At 41.5% G+C, this 18,824-nt stretch overlaps 1 protein-coding gene across 2 annotated transcripts in view; it reads right to left on the bottom strand.

The window, feature by feature from the left end:
• Positions 1–4,830: 4,830 nt before the first annotated feature.
• Positions 4,831–18,824, bottom strand: part of LOC138983740 (protein Mo25-like) — a 19,222-nt gene continuing 5,228 nt past the window's right edge. The window contains exons 3-8 of one of the 2 annotated variants that reach the window (XM_070357048.1): positions 15,301–15,465; positions 14,610–14,728; positions 10,588–10,756; positions 7,790–7,915; positions 7,194–7,337; positions 4,831–5,125 (exon numbers count right to left, since the gene is read on the bottom strand). In XM_070357048.1, coding sequence (XP_070213149.1) covers positions 4,910–5,125; positions 7,194–7,337; positions 7,790–7,915; positions 10,588–10,756; positions 14,610–14,728; positions 15,301–15,465 — 939 coding nt within the window. In that variant the 3' untranslated portion in view covers positions 4,831–4,909. The remainder of the gene's footprint in view (positions 5,126–7,193; positions 7,338–7,789; positions 7,916–10,587; positions 10,757–14,609; positions 14,729–15,300; positions 15,466–18,824) is intronic. The other variant, XM_070357047.1, reaches the window with a different exon arrangement.

Here is an 18,824-nt window from a genome sequence, read left to right as displayed (position 1 = left end):
CTGTCCGTGACACACACAAGCTACACTAACACACACACAAGCATCCATGCACACACAACCTCTGAACAGCAATACTGGGAATTTGATGTACACACTGCATCATTTATTACAACACACAATCATTGTACACCATAATGATGCTCCCATCACAATGAATCTGTACTGAATCGGTGACATAAGCCACAAATCTATATGACAAATTGCAGCTATGCATGTGTTTTGCTAAAATTGTACAAGAACTTTACAAATTCAGGTGAGTAATATACCTACCTACAAGAATGGATGTGGACAATGTCTCATTTTTGTTGTGTCTCTTAATATATTATACATGTTACGGTGTAAAACAAAAAGAATCAAATTATTCAGTAATAGAAATGATAAATAAAACCGAGAAGTTGTACACATAGGTGTTAAGTTATGCTGTCAAGAAAGAGAAACAGAATAAGAAAAAAGTTTTGGTTTGTTACTGAAACAAGCTTTCTTTCTTTCTGAAATGTAATAAATGTATACAGCTTGTGTTTTTATGAATATCTTTTCATTAAACATAAAATGTATTCAAGTCCATTCTGACATAGTGTAAGTTGCATACGTATTGTATCACTTGTCAGCTTAAGAAAATGGAGAAAAAAGTACTACAGTAATATGAAGAAAGATATTTTATAGCATAATCACTTTTCATATATATAACATTTACACAAAATCATAGACAGCAGCAACTTTGCACAAATTCACCAGCAAAAGAAGCTTTTTTCCATTTGAGACAACAACAGAACAACACACAAACTGTTGAAATACATTTCGCAGACTCAACCAAAGAACAACTGAAAAACAAATCGGGGGAACAAAATATTAATTACTTTTTAACTGTCAGACATAACACATTCAGTGTACTAGTTATGTATAAATTATCAATTTTAGTCACTCAATCACAACCATTAACCACCACCTGAAAGTTATTTTTTCTTCCATTTGTTACATCACGCTCTTGCACACATAAAACTTGCACACACCATGTGGGGACAAAAATATTAATAAAACAGTATGAAGCTTCTGTGTTGCTAGTTTGCAATGGAAACCCACACAAAACTTTTCAGAATAAACACAGCATGATACTACCACTGGCTTTTCTTGCAGTGTCATACCTGCAGCTACCGGGGGAGGGCAAACGGAAGTGGTGGGGGGTAGCGATAGGGTTTATAACCACCGTCTGAATAATCGCACAATAAAAAGCAAAACCGTATGAACAAGTGTACGCTTAACCACTCTCTCTATACAAACATAAACAAACAAAAGCACAACAAAACAGACAGATGTTCCCCTGATTTTACTTTGAACTAATGCCATGTGTTCCACAAGCTGAACTTTCAAACAATCACAAGTTTTACAGATGATTCAAGTGGTAAGTCGAAGTGTAATACAAATTTTACAGCATCATAATGCATTAAATCCAATCTTACCATGCCTGCATATTAATTTAGATTTACCAAGCACAATGTTATTTTGCATATAACCCCTTAACTACCGAAAGTGAAACTAGAGTTATACCCCAACACTGATACAAGAATGTATTCATACACACGTGTAGACGTTATACACGTACCCCAACGCAAATAGTAACACACACACACACACATAAAATTCAGATCTGTGAAGAAAGATGTATGTTATAATCATATTGATTATTCTGGAGCCAAAGGGGGAGCAATACAAATCCTGAATGCACAAACTAAGAGAAAAAAAATCAAAGTAAGAATATTTGCAACTCACAAGAATGCGGTAAGAAATATACAAATACACATTCACTGTAAAATGGGAGAGCCACAAACCAGATGAAACCAAATGTAATTTACGCAATAGACAGGCAAGCAAAAATCAAGAAAATAAACAAGTCAGCGCACATGGGTCTCAGGCCTTAACAGATATAGGCAAATACAATGCAAAGACTTCAAGGGCTTCGAAAGGACAGAGAGCGAAACAGAGAAAGACAGATTTTCACAAACCCATGGAGGTTACACAAACCCATGGAGGTTACACGAAAAGAAGACAGAATATTTGCACAATCATCAATATTTACCCTATCAGGCCTCCCTTCTTCTTCTTTACAAACATAAACAGGAAAAAGCTAGTAAGAGTTAATCTGAATTTATACAAACAGTGAACACTTGCAAAACGTCGTAGAAATAAAAGGTGTGATGCTTTCATACAGCAGATTAAAAAAATGAGATGGTGATGAATTTTTATCATTCTTTACTGTTCAAAATTTACAGACAGCAAAAGTTCTTGTAAATTTGTGACAGGCTCAAAGACGATTTTGTTCAGGATAATCAATCACAAATACACATATGAACTCCAGCTGAAACACACAAAAAGGAGGAGGAAAAACAAATACATAAACTATATGCACAGTTGCTTCTCAGTGTAAACATATCACTTATCAGACACAGAGAGATAGACAGAAAAAGAAAGAGAATGCTTTTTTCCCAATGTACAAAAATACAACAGAACAGGTTTATACAGTCACATTTATGCACCCATCAAATCATACACACCTCCTGTGATAAAATATTACTGTAAATAGCCTATAGCTACACCATTTACCGTCTTAGGAGTCAATGCCTCTTTCCTTAGTTTACAACTCTGAACAAAAGTCATTTGTCAAAAAGTGTGCGAGATAAGAAACATTAACAGCGTACACATTTCTTGACACTAATTAATTTGCATCGCTAGGCTTTAAATAGCGTGTTCATGTGAAGCGTACTTTTGTCATTTAAGCAGCAATCATAAAAAAAGGATTAAAAGTTATTCTAAAGAAAGTTTTGCAATGTTTATTGGAGGTTTTCACCTGATTGACAAGCACACATAGAAATGACTTTTGAAAGAAAGTACAAACATTGCAGTTTATCACATTTCTCCTGCTCATCTAAAGACCGAGCCAGGGTTAATAATGCGCCTGTGCTTGTGCCGCATCACATTATTAAACTTCCTCAAACACATTTAGACAGAAGGTCTTATCCTGTAAGTTGTCCGACAGTCAGGTGTGTCTCACTGTTTTCTACCATAGTTATCACCGAACCTTTCCTTAGCATCTGAGTAAAGAACTTATGGCCCAACAAGTTTTAAATAGAGAAAAAGCCTGACTGCTAATGTAACCTAACAGTTTACCTTTGGTTTCTGTCACTGTAAGTTCTGTCTCAGGTATATGCACAGACAAAACTTTATCAGCCATCTTTTAAGTGTGTACAACAATTATCTGAGGAGATGATTATTTAAAACAGATTGCAGCTGACTAACTACTTTAACTCTATAAACAAGAAAACACAATCTTAGAGAATAATAAAATCACTCAGACACAATTTCTGAACTACAAATATTCTATAATAGGCAGCAAACAACTTGACCATGTAATCACCAGACCTGCTTCAAAATCCAGTCGGACTAGCCTTTAGCATATTTTGTATTTGATAGGATACTCATGAATACATCTGTATATCTTCTATTCAACTTTTAAGATGAATCAAATCAACCAATTTTTAGTTCACTTGGAAATAATTTCCGTGACTAGTAAAAACTGCACAAAGAACAAGGGAGGAACACTTCTGACACGTTCTCCTGGAACATTGATCTCTTGGGACTTGCCTAACTCATAACTAAGCTAAGTACACCTAACTCATCATTCAGCCAAGTCCTCATTTTCTATTAGTTTTCTCTTAATTATTTGTCTGTCTCTCCACTTCAAAAACTACAACGTCTAAGCTCTAGTGAATGCTTCACTTGTCGATGATTAAACATTTGAATTGTTCATTCTTTTATTTTTGATTCACAATTTGTTAGGTTTCTTTTTCTCTCTTACTATAACAAAAATCAAACAGCTATCTTTTCCACTTACCTTTTATGGAAATCATGAATGTGAATGTTTTTGTTCCTCGATTAACTGTTTATTCTAAAGCACACTGCAAAACGCCGATTGCTGGGACAAGATTAACAATAACAAGATAACCATTTTCTCTCTCTCTCTGTACAACGACCCATATTAACATGTGAAAAGGTGTAAACATGTCACCACACCTTATAACCTACACATCCTTTGGAAGTCCATTTTCCCATACCCACAAAATTAACTAACAAATCAAATTGCAACCGTTCAGCGTCAATAACACAATCAGCACCGTTTTTCCAATTACATGCAAGTGAAATAAAACATAATCTTTCACAAAATGGCTGATCATCTCTTTCCTAAGGGAAATTATCATCATTCAGCTAAAAGGAATAAGGTAATATTCAAGTTGCTTCAGAATATCTTTCACACAGACTCGGTGAATGAATGCTCATTCTCGAAGAAAATTGCCTTTACAAAACCTCAACTCCTATCTGTGAAATAAATAGATAACTTAAATTCAACTTTTTTTTCTCGTTCAGACAATGACAACTTAAAGACTTCAGATAATTCTTCGAAGAATCATTTTGCAGACCAAGGTCATTGAAGGACATGAGGCAAAAAAACAACTTTATTTGTTCCTAAACCCAGAACCAATCCTAAAAGTAAACAAGTCTCGTCCACGTCTCAAACCCCACCCCCGTACCCGTCTCGCTCCACAACAGCTCCTCCCATTTCTGTCACCTCCCCATATCCCCAAATCCAACGCTCTTCCTCTTCGTCAAAAACAAACAGTACTTCAACACACAATGAAAAAAACACCAACAAAACAAATCATCCCCACGCCCTAACAAAACCTCTCCATTTCCCCCACAAAACAACCCCATTGTCCCAACCCCTCCCCTCACACACACTCCATAGTACCTCACAGACCCCCCCCCCCCCCCCCCCCCCACCCCACCAACACACAGCAAGCACGAAAACAGCACAAGAGCCCCACACGGACAGCGCCCCCTTGTGACCCGGCGCCCAGCGTTATGAGGTGCCCCCCTCCGCCTTGAGGTCAGCAGCGTCCTGGGCAGCGGGCCGCAGCTCCTTGATCTGCTTGATGAGGTAGGCCTTCTCGTCGTTGAACTGCTCGTCCTCGCTGCGGTCCGTGTGGAACTTGGTCAGGAACTCCACCAGCTTCTCCTTGTTGCGCAGCAGGATGTCCAGGATGGCTTTCGGCTTGTTGGGGTTGGCCACAAACACCTGCGTTGTGGGAGATGGGTATTATCACATTGTAAAATTGTAGACATGTCTGAAAGTAAGCCCAATTAGCCAGCCCAGCCCCCGTGGACAAAATGTCTGAAAGCAAGCCCAATCAGCCCCCTCCATTGTAGACTGAAAATAAGCCCAATCTCGAGTTTGCTGTACGAAATAGCAAGTTCAGCCCTGAAATCAGGCTTCCAAAAACGGAAAACTGCATGGGGACCCGTTTAACCAACATGCTGCTCTACATGCAGTGAAGAAAACTGAATTCAAACAGTGAAATATCACGGACAAATCAGTCCCTTACAAAATGTGACAAGCACGGACACTTAAATAATTAACCTGTGGCCAAAATAGTGTAGAACAAGAGGCGAAGCCATCAAGGCTCACGTAAGAAATCGACAAACAGTAACACAAACTCAATCACTCCGTCACACATACACTCACACACACAGAAAGAGCATAGGTGAAACTGTGCAAGAAAGCGAGACACTAGATCTAGATCTGTCTGTCTGCTACTTACAAGGACACGACTGCCAACTAGTCTCGGCGCGCTCAAAATAATAATGACCGAGACTGTCAGTACTTCCTTCGCGTGACGTCTAACCCTCTTACGTCAATGTAATGTGACGTCTTCAAATGTTAGAGTTTCTACCACAGACATACACACGCACAGACGCACGCACGCACGCACGCACAGACAGACAAAGTTACGATCGCATAGGCTACACTTACGTGAGCCAAAAATGTGTGATGACAGACGTCATTGTTGTCATGATACTTCTTTTGAAACTTTCCCAGTTCAATGCGTCGTCTGCTACACTTGGAAAATCCGGATGTCGATGTCATTAGCTTAACAAGAAGGGCAAAGCCCATACGACTCACATGCTTGACCTAAACCTAGCAATGACATCATACACTAAGAACTGCTTTACACATTTTTCCTACCAAAATACATGTGACATTGACCCAAGGTCAAGGTCATCCAAGGTCATGCAACACAAAGCTGTTAATTCAAGACATAGGAAGTACAATGGTGCTTATTGGCTCTTTCTACCATGAGATATGGTCACTTTTAGTGGTTCACTACCTTATTTTGGTCACATTTCATAAGGGTCAAAGTGACCTTGACCTTGATCATATGTGACCAAATGTGTCTCATGATGAAAGCATAACATGTGCCCCACATAATTTTTAAGTTTGAAACAGTTATCTTCCATAGTTCAGGGTCAAGGTCACTTCAAAATATGTATACAATCCAACTTTGAAGAGCTCCTGTGACCTTGACCTTGAAGCAAGGTAAACCAAACTGGTATCAAAAGATGGGGCTTACTTTGCCCTATATATCATATATAGGTGAGGTATTCAATCTCAAAAACTTCAGAGAAAATGTGAAAAATGTGAAAAATAGCTGTTTTTTAGGCAACATTTATGGCCCCTGCGACCTTGACCTTGAAGCAAGGTCAAGATGCTATGTATGTTTTTTGGGGCCTTGTCATCATACACCATCTTGCCAAATTTGGTACTGATAGACTGAATAGTGTCCAAGAAATATCCAACGTTAAAGTTTTCCGGACGGACGGACGGACGGACGTCCGGACGGACGACTCGGGTGAGTACATAGACTCACTTTTGCTTCGCATGTGAGTCAAAAAAATGTTGCACTCTTTGTACAGTTGCAATTTTTAGTATCTTGCATGTATTCGGTTTTATAACGACGGTTTTGTGTTGGGTGCCATTTTTGTTTTCAGATAAAATTTACAATACTTGGAACTATTTGTCTTGCAATTTCACACACTGATAGTCAATCATGTGTGCTTCTCTGTTCAGATTTTATTTACTTTTTTTCACCACCCATTGTCCATTTTCCATGCACACCTTTTGGCACCGACTCATATACATATTCTTGGATTCAGGAATTCATGAGGAATGTAATGTACATTTTTGAATCTGTAGGTGAAAATAATTTGAATGAAAACCTTAATGAACAAACTTTCCAGTTCCCAGCAAGACAATGTTCAACCATGAACTAACCACACAGACCTCTTCTATGCACAAACACACTGACCTTAAAAACATGGAAGGCTTCGAACTGAATGTTGCGTGACTTCTCTCGCAGCATGATCATCATCAGCTTGAGGTTGTCGGGGCTGCTGATGTAGCGCGTCATGGTCTGGAAGTTGTGGCGGTCTAGCAGCAGCTCTCCTAGCAACTGAAACACACACCGGTTTCCTCACCTTCACACATTCTCAGCTGATGGACAGAAAAACTCTTCACTGCACCTTAGAAAACCATTCCTCCCCTTTACTCTGTGTAATATTTGTAAATATGCTGGCATATTTTAAGAAGTGGCATACTTGTAAACCCTTATTATTATCATCATTATTTACAGATTTGATGGGACCGCTAAAATGACAGCACAACTTTATGAAAACTGAGGAGTCATTTTGCTCAAATCCCTGTGAGACCTTTCAATTTGCTGAAAAGTCAACCAGACTTTCGTCCTCAAATCCTAGAAGTGTGCAAATGTTCAAAGCTCTACCTTTAATATAATGTGAGAAAACCTCAACGAAAATGTTTGTGTCTATGGCCAGCTGGCCAAACACTGCTCATTACAAAGACTCTTCTGACGGAGTCAAAAATTGAGTCGTCAAAGCTGTCTACCTTGAGAGCCTGTCTGCGTGTGACGTAGTTCTCCGAGTAGAGCAGCTGTTGGTAGTGAGTGAAAAACTTGTCGTAATTCTGCTCCAAGAATTCTGCTGAAAGCGCTCGGTGTTTGGTAATCAACTCCTGAAAAACACATGGAACAGACGTCATTATTGAACTGAACACAAGTGAACACACGGAACTCTCAAACAACCATTATATTGGTTCTCCTTCAGCTTCTGAAAGTAAGTACATTTTTGCTCTTTTGAACAAGTATTAGCTTTTTTGTATAAATGATAAACATTAGATTGAGTTTGGGGATACACATCCATGCCCAAACGCAGGCAGTGATTCTGACACACACACTTTATTTTTATCTTATGTTACGGGTACACACACCTCTATTTGTAAGTCCCAAGCTGGATGGAGACATACAGTCGAACTCGCTTAAGACGAATCACTGGGGATCGGAAAAAAAGTTCGTCTTAACCAAAATTCGTATTAAGAAAATTGATTGATTTTTTATTTATTTATTTATTTATTTTTTTTTTTAAGTCTTGTACATTTTATGGTGTTTCAATTTGTTTCTTTCGCAACTTTCATGCTGCTTCACGTTTAGACAATAAAGTGACATATTCAGTTACATGTTCATGTGTGTCTCATGTTGAGTGATGATTGTTGAGTTTGAGTGAGAGTGAGCACACAGATGTTTCATCCAGTTGTTACGTTTTTGGTCACACACACGCACACACTGACACTGTCCACATTCGCGGTGTTCCTATCATTTGTCCGGAATCACTTACCTTGGCGACGGGTAGCAAACCTTGGCCAATTTAGTTTTTTTTGTTTTGTTGCAACATGATGTTCAAATCCAAATCGATAGTACTGACTGACTGATAAACTATCGCGTACCGGCGAACGCAAACGTTGTCCAAGGGAAACCACTCTGGCATCTATATTTTTTGACAATGGCGTCCGTTCAAAAAAGAGAGATCGCTCGTTTCTTATCTGCCATCGTTGTAGGCGATCTGTCTGACTGCAGTCGCGATCAAAGCTGATCCTTATATCAGTCATTCATGTTCAGTGTCTGAGCTATCAATCACTTTGATTCTAAATTTAAATTTGTTTTGTGAGTACAGTACAATCAGTTTAACTTTATTCAGTGATCGGTAGAGCGATGGTTCAAGCAGTCGACGCAAGGGAAGATACTCTTTGCAATATGATTACATCCGGTCCATGTGCGTTGATAAACATGGCGGAACACTTGCATTCCGGCGCGTTTGACACATTCAAACTTCTTAAATTCCCATGATATGTCGATCTCGGGACGAGTTTAAAGATTTCGTCATAAGCGTGAGTAAATTACAGACATTATGCATGCTTGGGAATCCAAAAAGTGCTCGTTATAAGCATAAATTCGTCTTAAAGAATTCGTTTTAAGCATTTTTTTTAAGCATGAAGAAAGAGGCATTCAGTTGGGAACTTAAAACTAATACGTCATAAGTCAAAATTCGTAACAAGCGTGTTCGTTTTAAGTGGGTTCGACTGTATATGATAAAACCAACTTTCTAACTAATCCCAAAACAAGGAAAGCAGAGACAAAACAAAGCATTCACTAGAACCTTGATCTCTCTATCTGCAGGATTGTTCCCATGCCTCGGTCTTTGGTCATTGACACATACACATACTTTTCACATCTGCTGCAATGGTATGACCTTTGGCCGGTCAACCATTCAAAAGTTTTGACATGTAGAAGGTCTTCTGACCACCGAGCAGACACAGTCAGGACATTTGGACCTACATACATATTTTTAATCCATGTACAACTGCGGGAGATAGCTCAGTCAGCAGCGGCGCTGGCTCACAACCAGTTAGTTGCTATCAGCATGCGTTCTGCAAGGGATTTATTTCAAAGAGTCAACTTTGTGCCGACTCTCCTCGTAGTCCCAACACCCCCGTGTGCACGCATGCACACGATAAAGATCCCAAGTTGACGGCGAAAGTCTCAGAGCTTGGAAACATGACTAAACGCATGGAGGGAAAGAAGAAAATGTGGTAGTGCTGTACTGTATGGCAGCTTGCTTTCCCCAGTGAAAAAGCAACCTAAACTTCCATGAGGGTTTTGTTTGTTTGTTTGTTTATTTGTTGCTTAACGTCCAGCCGACTACGCAGAGCCATATCAGGACGAGGAAGGGGGGGATGAAGGGGGCCACTTGTCAAGCGATTCCTGTTTACAAATGCACTAACCCATTACTTGTGTCCCAGCAGGCTTTAGTAAAACTAAATTAATACCTACTGGAAGATTACCAGTTTCCAGTATGTTAAAATAGGCTTAACCTATCTACTGCTGGACTTACATCAGAACACTAACAGATTAAACTATACATGAATCGCGAGACAAGCGGCAAGAGAAGAGATTTTTGGAAAAAATACAGGTGAATGAGCAAGAAGGCAGAAAAAAGAAAAGAATTCATGAAGAAAAAGAGAGCATGACAGGAAAGAGGAACCAAAAATCTACCTAACAGCAAATTAGAAAGCTCCTGCGGTTCCAAAAACAGGAGGGGCCTTTAATTTCATAACCGCAGTGCCCCACTGCGGGACTTCCATGAGGGTAACCTCACAGGACTATGTGATACATGTACCCTATCCTTTTGTCCTCTGAGGCTGGGAACAACACTAAGTGTAGCTGTGTCACTGTCAGATTTAACTTTCTCAACACTGCATCCAAAAAGAATTCATCAACTAACTTCAGCTCACACACTATGCCTTTCAACCACTAATTTCAGCCTCTACTGTAGATGTTAAACAGCACCAACCTTGAATGTGGAGAAGGCATCTGAGGCGATATCGAATGTGGATACCTCAACGTAGGTAAAGAATTTGTAGAACTCTGGACAGTACAACATGATTTTGGCCAGGGCTTCGTAGCGACAACACTCCCGCAGCATCATGCCACAGTTCAGGGCTATCTCGTGAGTTTCGTATCTGCACGTCGAGGGACAAAACACAAGTAAATCATATGGAACAAACATCCTCGAAACATGCACATTACCTTCTGTCCAGACTGTCACGGTTTCAGTGACACGAGTGGGAAAGGAACTCTTTGTGGGGCGCCTTTCCCAAACTGCAATGTAATGCGCCTGTGCTGGCTGCCGCATTGAGGAAAGGTTTTGGCTGAAGTCACAAAATGCACGTGGGATTTGCCGGCATGAAATCCGTGCGTGAAAATGGGGTGATTTTTCGCTCACTGTTAAAATCACGTGTTCCTAGCATGCTATACCTGCGTATGGTAGGCGACCAGTGATTGGTCAGGGAGATCACTTGTTCTGGGACAGGCGATTGCTGATTGGTCAGGGAGATCAGTCCTTCCCAGTCCTTCTGTCTTTCTTGCAGACGGAGGTCTGGGTTTCCGTGACTAAGATTTGGAGGATTCCAACGCGTTGCAAGACTGGTTTAGGTCGACCAACGGGCTTCTGGCGTCAGTGCAGAACGCAGAAGGCTTAGGACGGAGGGATTTGGCTACATATCTTCGCTGACGAGCGGGAGCCAAATATTCAAGCGGTTTGCTTGGGAGAGCTACGTTTTACGAGGTGTTGAGGTAATTAGCTGTTACTTTACTCTGGTGACCGGTCAATGTCTGTGAAATGTAAACTCTGTTCTGTTTCTCCATGATAGCGTATAACTCGCTCATTATAACGCTAAATTGTAATCTGTATATGGTTTTTGCAGATATGGAGAGGAGGAGAAAATGTCTTGAATGTTATTAAAAGTCTATTCTTGCAGGTACCACGTGCTCGCTGAAGGGGGAAGTTAGATATGTGTAAAGGTGGAAAAAGGGAGGATTGTTGCCATGGTCACTGCACCAACTACTCTGTTTCAGCTTGCTGGAGGTTTGCTACCCGGTTGCTACACGTTTGCTGGAGACGGGCTACGCTGTTGCTGTTCTTTGCTGTACGGTTGCTGTTCTACGGCTGTTACTGGTGTTGCTGCAACTTTCACCTGTATGCACCACTGCGCCACTGTTTCATCGAATGGACCCTGGCTACACTGAGAGTTGAGTGCACCCATGCGTAGACGCCCCCCACCTTGTCATCTTTCTAACCCTTTATGAAGAACTTTGAGTTGTGACAACGTGGAGTGTTAACGCCTGTACAGGCTAAGACTTTTTACAGAGCAGCTAAGTGTTTTCTAACTTTACACGTTTCAGCGTGTTCTTATTATTTCATAAACTTTAACTGGCTTTTGTCAGTTATTTTTTGTTTTACGACTTGGTCGTAAAAACTCTTTTGGCTTCACGAGAAGAGGGAGGTGGAGAGTTAGTGTATATAAACAGACGTCTAGAACTTATACTTTTGTGGATTCTAACTTTTTTGTGTGACTGCGAGAGTGGATCGTGGTGTGGTTAGTCAGTTAGCAGTAATTGACCGTTTTAGGTCATTCATTTGACCGTAAAAAACGTGACATAGACTAATAAATGTATCCACGCAAGTCAGAAAAGACTTGTGTATTCTAATTTCTAACAAGCTTTCACAGTACTGCAGATGGATTTGAACTCAAAAATAGGTTTAAACCTCTCAACTGAATCTTACTTGCTTAGTCAGTTTTGTGCATAAATCATTTCACAATAAATCAAAGGTTAAACAAGAGGCGAAGCCTTCAAGGCTCACGTAAGAAATCGACAAACAGTAACACAAATTCAATCACTCCGTCACACATACACACACACAGTAAGCATAGGTGACACGGTGCAAGATTGCGAGACAGACACTAGATCTAGATCTGTCTGTCTGTAGCCTACTTACGGGGACACGACTGCCAGATGGCCAGATCGACACTGCGCTTTCGACAGCGCTTCCTCGCGCAGACACTGGAAACACGCTGTGCAGATTAACCTGTAGGAAATCTCCTTTGGCATCTTCTTTATCTATTTTTCTGGAGCTACGAAACCGAACAATGTGAAATCGTCTTCTCCGAATCGGCGAACTGCAGCTCGGTGATAACTGTATCTATACCACAATCCTTCACGCGATCTGACCTAACCTTGACCCCTGACCTGGTCTACATACCACACACGACACAAACCAGTCACCTGTTTTTACCCCCCCAAAACCCCCCACCACCCGTTTTCTTTGGATACACACTTTAACTACATACGTGCCGACGAAATGTTGATCATTGCTTCAATACTTTGAAGCTGTTGCTTGAATAATAACCAGGTAAAATTAGTATTTCGGTGTTCAGTCAAATGTTAAAGTTTCTACCACAGACATACATCTATATATATATACGACTAGTGTCTGTCTGTCTGTCTGTTCGCGATGCACGGCCAAAGTTCTCGGTGGATCTTTTTCAAATTTGGACACCGTATTCAGCTACACCCCGGACACAACCTCATCGATGAGATATTTCAACACGTGCTCTCAGCGCGCAGCGCTGTGCGCGCTGAACCGATTTAGTTTTTTTTGGTCTCAGACCTGTGCACACTCAAAACGCTCATCAGTAGTAAACAAACCAAATTTCAGTAGTTTTTAAAATGTTTCAGTAGTAAGCTGTAACGACAGTTCAAGACATAATTCTGCTCACAAAGCACACAAACTGGATTTTACGATCTCCAGGTTGTCTTGAGAATAACTGGACTTCCAGCACTGTTGTGCCGTTTTCTTCTTCTTTGGTGACAGAGCTGGTGTCTCCTCTTCACTATCTTTTGTTTGTTTGCTTAACGCCCAGTCCACCAGAAGGGTTATATCAGGACGGTGCTGCTTTGACATTCAACGTGCGCCACACACAAGACAGAAGTCGCAGCACAGGCTTCATGTCTCACCCAGTCACATTATTCTGACACCGGACCAACCAGTCCTAGCACTAACCCCATAATGCCAGACGCCAGGCGGAGCAGCCACTAGATTGCCAATTTTAAAGTCTTAGGTATGACCCGGCCGGGGTTCGAACCCACGACCTCCCGCTCACTGGGCGGACGCCTTACCACTAGGCCACCGTGATGCGGTCTCTTCACTATCTGAATCTCGCACTCTTTTTTTCTTTTTCATGTTTCACTTTAATCACAAGTTGCCACGCAGACGCTGGACGAACTAAGTCTAAGAACAAAGACTCAATGCTGAGAACACGCGCGCTTCCGGTAAATCGGAAAACGTTTTTTCAGCGTAACGGCCAACGTAATTGGTCAAAACATTTGAAAAAAAAAAAAAAAAAAAAAAAATTTTTTTTTTTTTTTTTTTTTAGTAAAACATTGGAATTTCGGAATTTTAATTACAAATCCGTAGCACCGTATTCTGCATATAAAAATCGGAGAAATTACGGAGAAACCGTAGATGTGCACAGGTCTGTGGTCTGGATCCACTACCAGTAACTCTTATCTTCTCCAGTGTTTTCAGCCGCGATTATCTCCCTTCCTCCGTGTGGCGTCAATCCATATTCCCGTTACTACGTTACTATTTTTAGAAGGTCACTGCACCGGCGAGCCGGGTCCCAGACGCAGCCTGGTATTTGGCTCTACTTCTTCCCGGCGAAGCCGGTACCCGGCGAAGTGGGTAATCATCTAGTACTTGCATATATGCACGCACGCACAGACAGACAAAAGTTAGCATCGCATAGGCTACACTTACGTGAGCCAAAAAATGCATGAGAGAAAGTAAGATGAAAAGAAGCAAAAGTCACACAGAAGGACAGACAAGAAAGAAAGAGCACCAAACACGTCTACACTTGAAGAAACCACACGGTCAATTGACGATTTCCCGCTATCGCTCTCATGTGACCCAATTCCTCTCGGAATTGTGGGAAATAAAGACACACACACACACACACAGAAAGAAATACCCACCCTCTAATCAATTCCATTAGAATGTCCGATTTCATACAGATGTACTCTACAGTCGGTGACCTTGTCCCAATCTGACGTCGTAGTAAGTTATTGAAGATCACGACCACGTCTTTTCGTCCCTGCAAAGAAAATCCTTCATGTCAAGCTGTACAGAAGCAATGCACAAAAGACATTCAGTAATAACAGTTCACCAATGATCGCATGAAATGTTCAGTATTTTACCTGAATAAAACATCAACACACTGGAAAGAAACCAGTCGCTCACACAGATTGATAATTCTTTTGACCGGTTTCTTCCTCACAAATATAAGACAACAACTGTGTCAAGACTTGATCTGACTCGTTTGCATGACACCACAGATTGGTTTGTGTGGGAACCTGGGCTGACGTACACCAGTACCTTACCAAGCGGGTGGGAGCCAGTAATGTGGGATCAGAACGGTTGAAGTCATAAACCACACTCCATTTCAACCAATCTGACTCAGGGACTGCATTCAGCTCCCACCCGGTTGTTAACTTTCTTGTGCACATCAGCCTAGGATTTGTACTCAGAGGTCATGAAGCTCATTGCTCTTACACAAACACAAACACACACACCCATACATACACACACTCACGTAGTCATAAACACACACACCCATACACTGACACACCCATACACTGACACACCCATACACAAACACACACACACCTCAAACTCGATCTTGCCGAGGTTCTGTACGAGGTGCAGGAGCATGTTGCTCTGATACATCTCCATGGCCAGCTGTGACACGTGCTCTGTCTGGGGCTCCTGCTCCGGCGTGCCGTACAACATGTTCTTGATGGACTGCAGCGTCTTGCACACATCCTCGGAGGCCTGGTGGGGGGGAGAAAGCAAACAGCATGTGACATCCCTGTCAGTGTCTGTCCATCAGAGAGAGGGGGAGAGAGAGAGAGGGAGGGAGGGAGGGAGGGAGGGAGGGAGAGAGAGAGAGAGAGAGAGAGAGAGAGAGAGAGAGAGAGAGAGAGAGACAGAGGAGTGAGAGACAGAGGGCGTGCACATGATTGTGTGTGTGTGTCACAGTGTGTTGTGCTGTGTGTGTTCGAGAGAAAGAGAGAGAGACTCGCACAGAGTGAGAGAGAGAGAGAGAGAGAGAGAGAGAGAGAGAGAGAGAGAGAGAGAGAGAGAGAGAGGGAGAGAGAGAGGGAGAGAGAGATATTTATTCTTATGATTATACTAACAAGAGTAATCATGTACTATTGCTGCTTTGTATCAATCTGCCCTTAACCACAAGGGAAAATAAGAAAATTAAAGAGAGAGAGACAGACAGAGAGAGAATTGCCATGTCCCACCCCTGTGTCACCACAATGGCACGTAAAAGACCTTGGTCATTCTGCCATAAGTGCAGGTGGCTGAATACACCTAAACACGCAGACACCTGGGTAGCGCGACTCCGTTGCTGCTAGCTTTCCACTGGGAGGAAGCGACCCGAATTTCCCAGCGATGGGACAATAAAGTCATGAAAATGAAAAAATGAAAATGAAAAAATGAAATGAATTGGTTAATGAAAGAAAAAAGTTGATACGAATTCCTGGACTAGGAAAACAAAGACGTGACCCATTGTAAGAAATTGAAATAAACTTGCAGCAGCACTGAAAGTCCACGAAATGGGGCACTGGCCTTTGGCTAGTACTTCTCATAATTTACTAGCCAGAGAGCAAATTTTAGTATTTTTACTCGCCAAACCAACCATTTGTTTCAGCAACTTTACTCTGATTTGGCGAGTAGATTAACATTTCTACATGTTTCTACTCGCCATGGCAAGTAAAATACTCGCCACTTTCAGGCCTGTGCAGTCAAAAACTCTTAGTTGTCCAGCTCTGGTACCTATTATGTAGGATATTTGTTTGTGTGTTGGTCTGTCTGACGGCTTGCTTTGAGAATAGCATAATCGTAATCTGTGTCTAATAGAGTGTCCTCTTGCCATGAGAGTGAAACAGCAGCAGAAAGGTTAAAAACAAAACAACAACACCCCCCCCCCCCCCCAACCAGCTCAGACTAAGTTCTTGTTTTCCTTACAAGAAGCAGGTCAGAAGCTGTCAGCTGACACTCAAACTGTCAATAACAACAATGCTTTCGCTACCTTACAAGTAAAGCGAAACCCCACAGAAAAGTCAAACAAGGGCAGGAAGTTGGTAGTCAGCAGAGAGGAGAAGAACAACACAAAGCTGCACTTAAACAGGAAAGAGAGGGATGTAAGCGTTTTGTTTTTGGGTTTCTGTGCTGAAATCACTGCCTAAAATGCAAAAGGTCAGGGAGAACAAGCTAACCCTCATTTGCATACACGCAAAGCATGCAGATTCTTTGCACACCTTTGACCCAAGTTGCTCGCTGAGTTTAACCACAAGTTCTACTACAACTGTTGTTTTTTTGTTATGTCTGCATGTCTCGCAACTGACCCCAGCTATATACCCCCCTGTAGCTGCCTTTCTGCTAGATATACAGTACCCCTCTCTAGCTGTCTTTCTTCTGCCACATAGACAAAACATACAAGAGAGAGAGAGAGAGGCTCCACTTAAGTTTCCTTAGTGGTAAAATTCAATAACACCAGGGCAGAAAAAGAGAAGAAACACACAGTAACACAGACAAAACATGACAAAAGGTAGGAGAGAGAGAGAGAAACAAAAATAAAACTCCACATGTGCCTCTTTTCCTTATTCAGCCACCCTGTTTAATGAGACCTCAGAAAATAAAAGAAAGAAACAAAAGGAAAGAGAGAGAGGGAAGGGGGGAGGGAGGGAGGGAGAGAAAGAGAGAGAGAGAGAGAGAGAGAGAGAGAGAGAGAGAGAGAGAGAGAGAGAGAGGCTGTGCATCCTGTAATAGGATGAGCCCATCAATAACACAGCAGCTGATCAATGAGGGTGCACTCTTTCTGCTTCAGATGCCAAACACTGGCATGGCAGGAGAACCCTTAACAAGTGTTCACCACACAACAAATCATTTGCACCTCCAAACACACACTAACTCTCCCTCGCTGTGCACTCTTTTCCTCTGGTCACCATACCCCAACTGCATTCTCTCTCTCTCTCACCTCTCTGAACATCCCTTCTCCTCCTCATATCCAGGGATGGCCAAATCTCAAACATTTTAGTTTTTACTACTACTAGCCCGGAACTTCATGAAAGTTACTTATAGCCCGCCAGAAACGTCACTAGCCCGCAACACACCATAAAAAAGTAACACAGCATAGTATATTTTTCCGATCTTTCTTTCTTTCTTTATTTGGTGTTTAACGTCGTTTTCAACCACAAAGGTTATTATCGCGACGGGGAAAGGGGGGGAGATGGGATAGAGCCACTTGTTAATTGTTTCTTGTTCACAAAAGCACTAATAAAAAAATTGCTCCAGGGGCTTGCAACGTTGTACAATATATTACCTTACGAATACGAATACGAATACTTTATTATCTCATACAGAGAAATTTCAGTGTGGTGCACATTAAAAGACAAAACAACAAATAATAAGACAACAGATAAAAATACCATACGAAGTATACTACACTCGCGCACGCATATGTACACTAACAGGAATAGTAACATGATTCCAAATAGGTTAATTGCCGTCAGCTTTAGCTAAAAGTTTACCGCTAAAAACTATCATTATCACAGGACTAGATATGTCATTGAACAATATTTATCACAGGACTAGTCATTCGAGGGTTATCACACTCAGCATAAGGGTGCACATCAAAGAGTATAAAAAATATTCATCACAGAAATCAGTGCATATGTTCACCGGCACACATACTAGTTTTAATTAGCTTAGGTATTTAAAAAGCCAATTGACTTTGGAATAAAACTGTTCTTAGTTCTGAGCGTGCGGAATCTGGGAGTGCGGAGGCGACGTCCTGAGGGCAGGACCTCAAAGTGGTGAGCGAGCACATGACTACTATCCTGGATGATGCAGCGGGCCTTTCGCACCACACGTCGTTCATACAGCACAGTCAGTCCTTCCTGTCTCACCCCCACAATCTTACCACATGTGTTCACTTACTGGGAGAATGCAAGTTTCCAGTAGAAAGGACTTAACATTTCTTACATACTGCTTGACTAAAATCTTTACAAACATTGACTATATTCTATACAAGAAACACTTAACAAGGGTAAAAGGAGAAACAGAATCCGTTAGTCGCCTCTTACGACATGCTGGGGAGCATCGGGTAAATTCTTCTCTCT

The sequence above is a fragment of the Littorina saxatilis genome, linkage group LG13 (genome assembly GCF_037325665.1).
Source record: "Littorina saxatilis isolate snail1 linkage group LG13, US_GU_Lsax_2.0, whole genome shotgun sequence".
NCBI classification, from domain to species: domain Eukaryota; kingdom Metazoa; phylum Mollusca; class Gastropoda; order Littorinimorpha; family Littorinidae; genus Littorina; species Littorina saxatilis.
The sequence above is the reverse complement of the archived record's forward strand: the minus strand, read 5'-3'. Positions and strand labels throughout refer to the sequence as shown.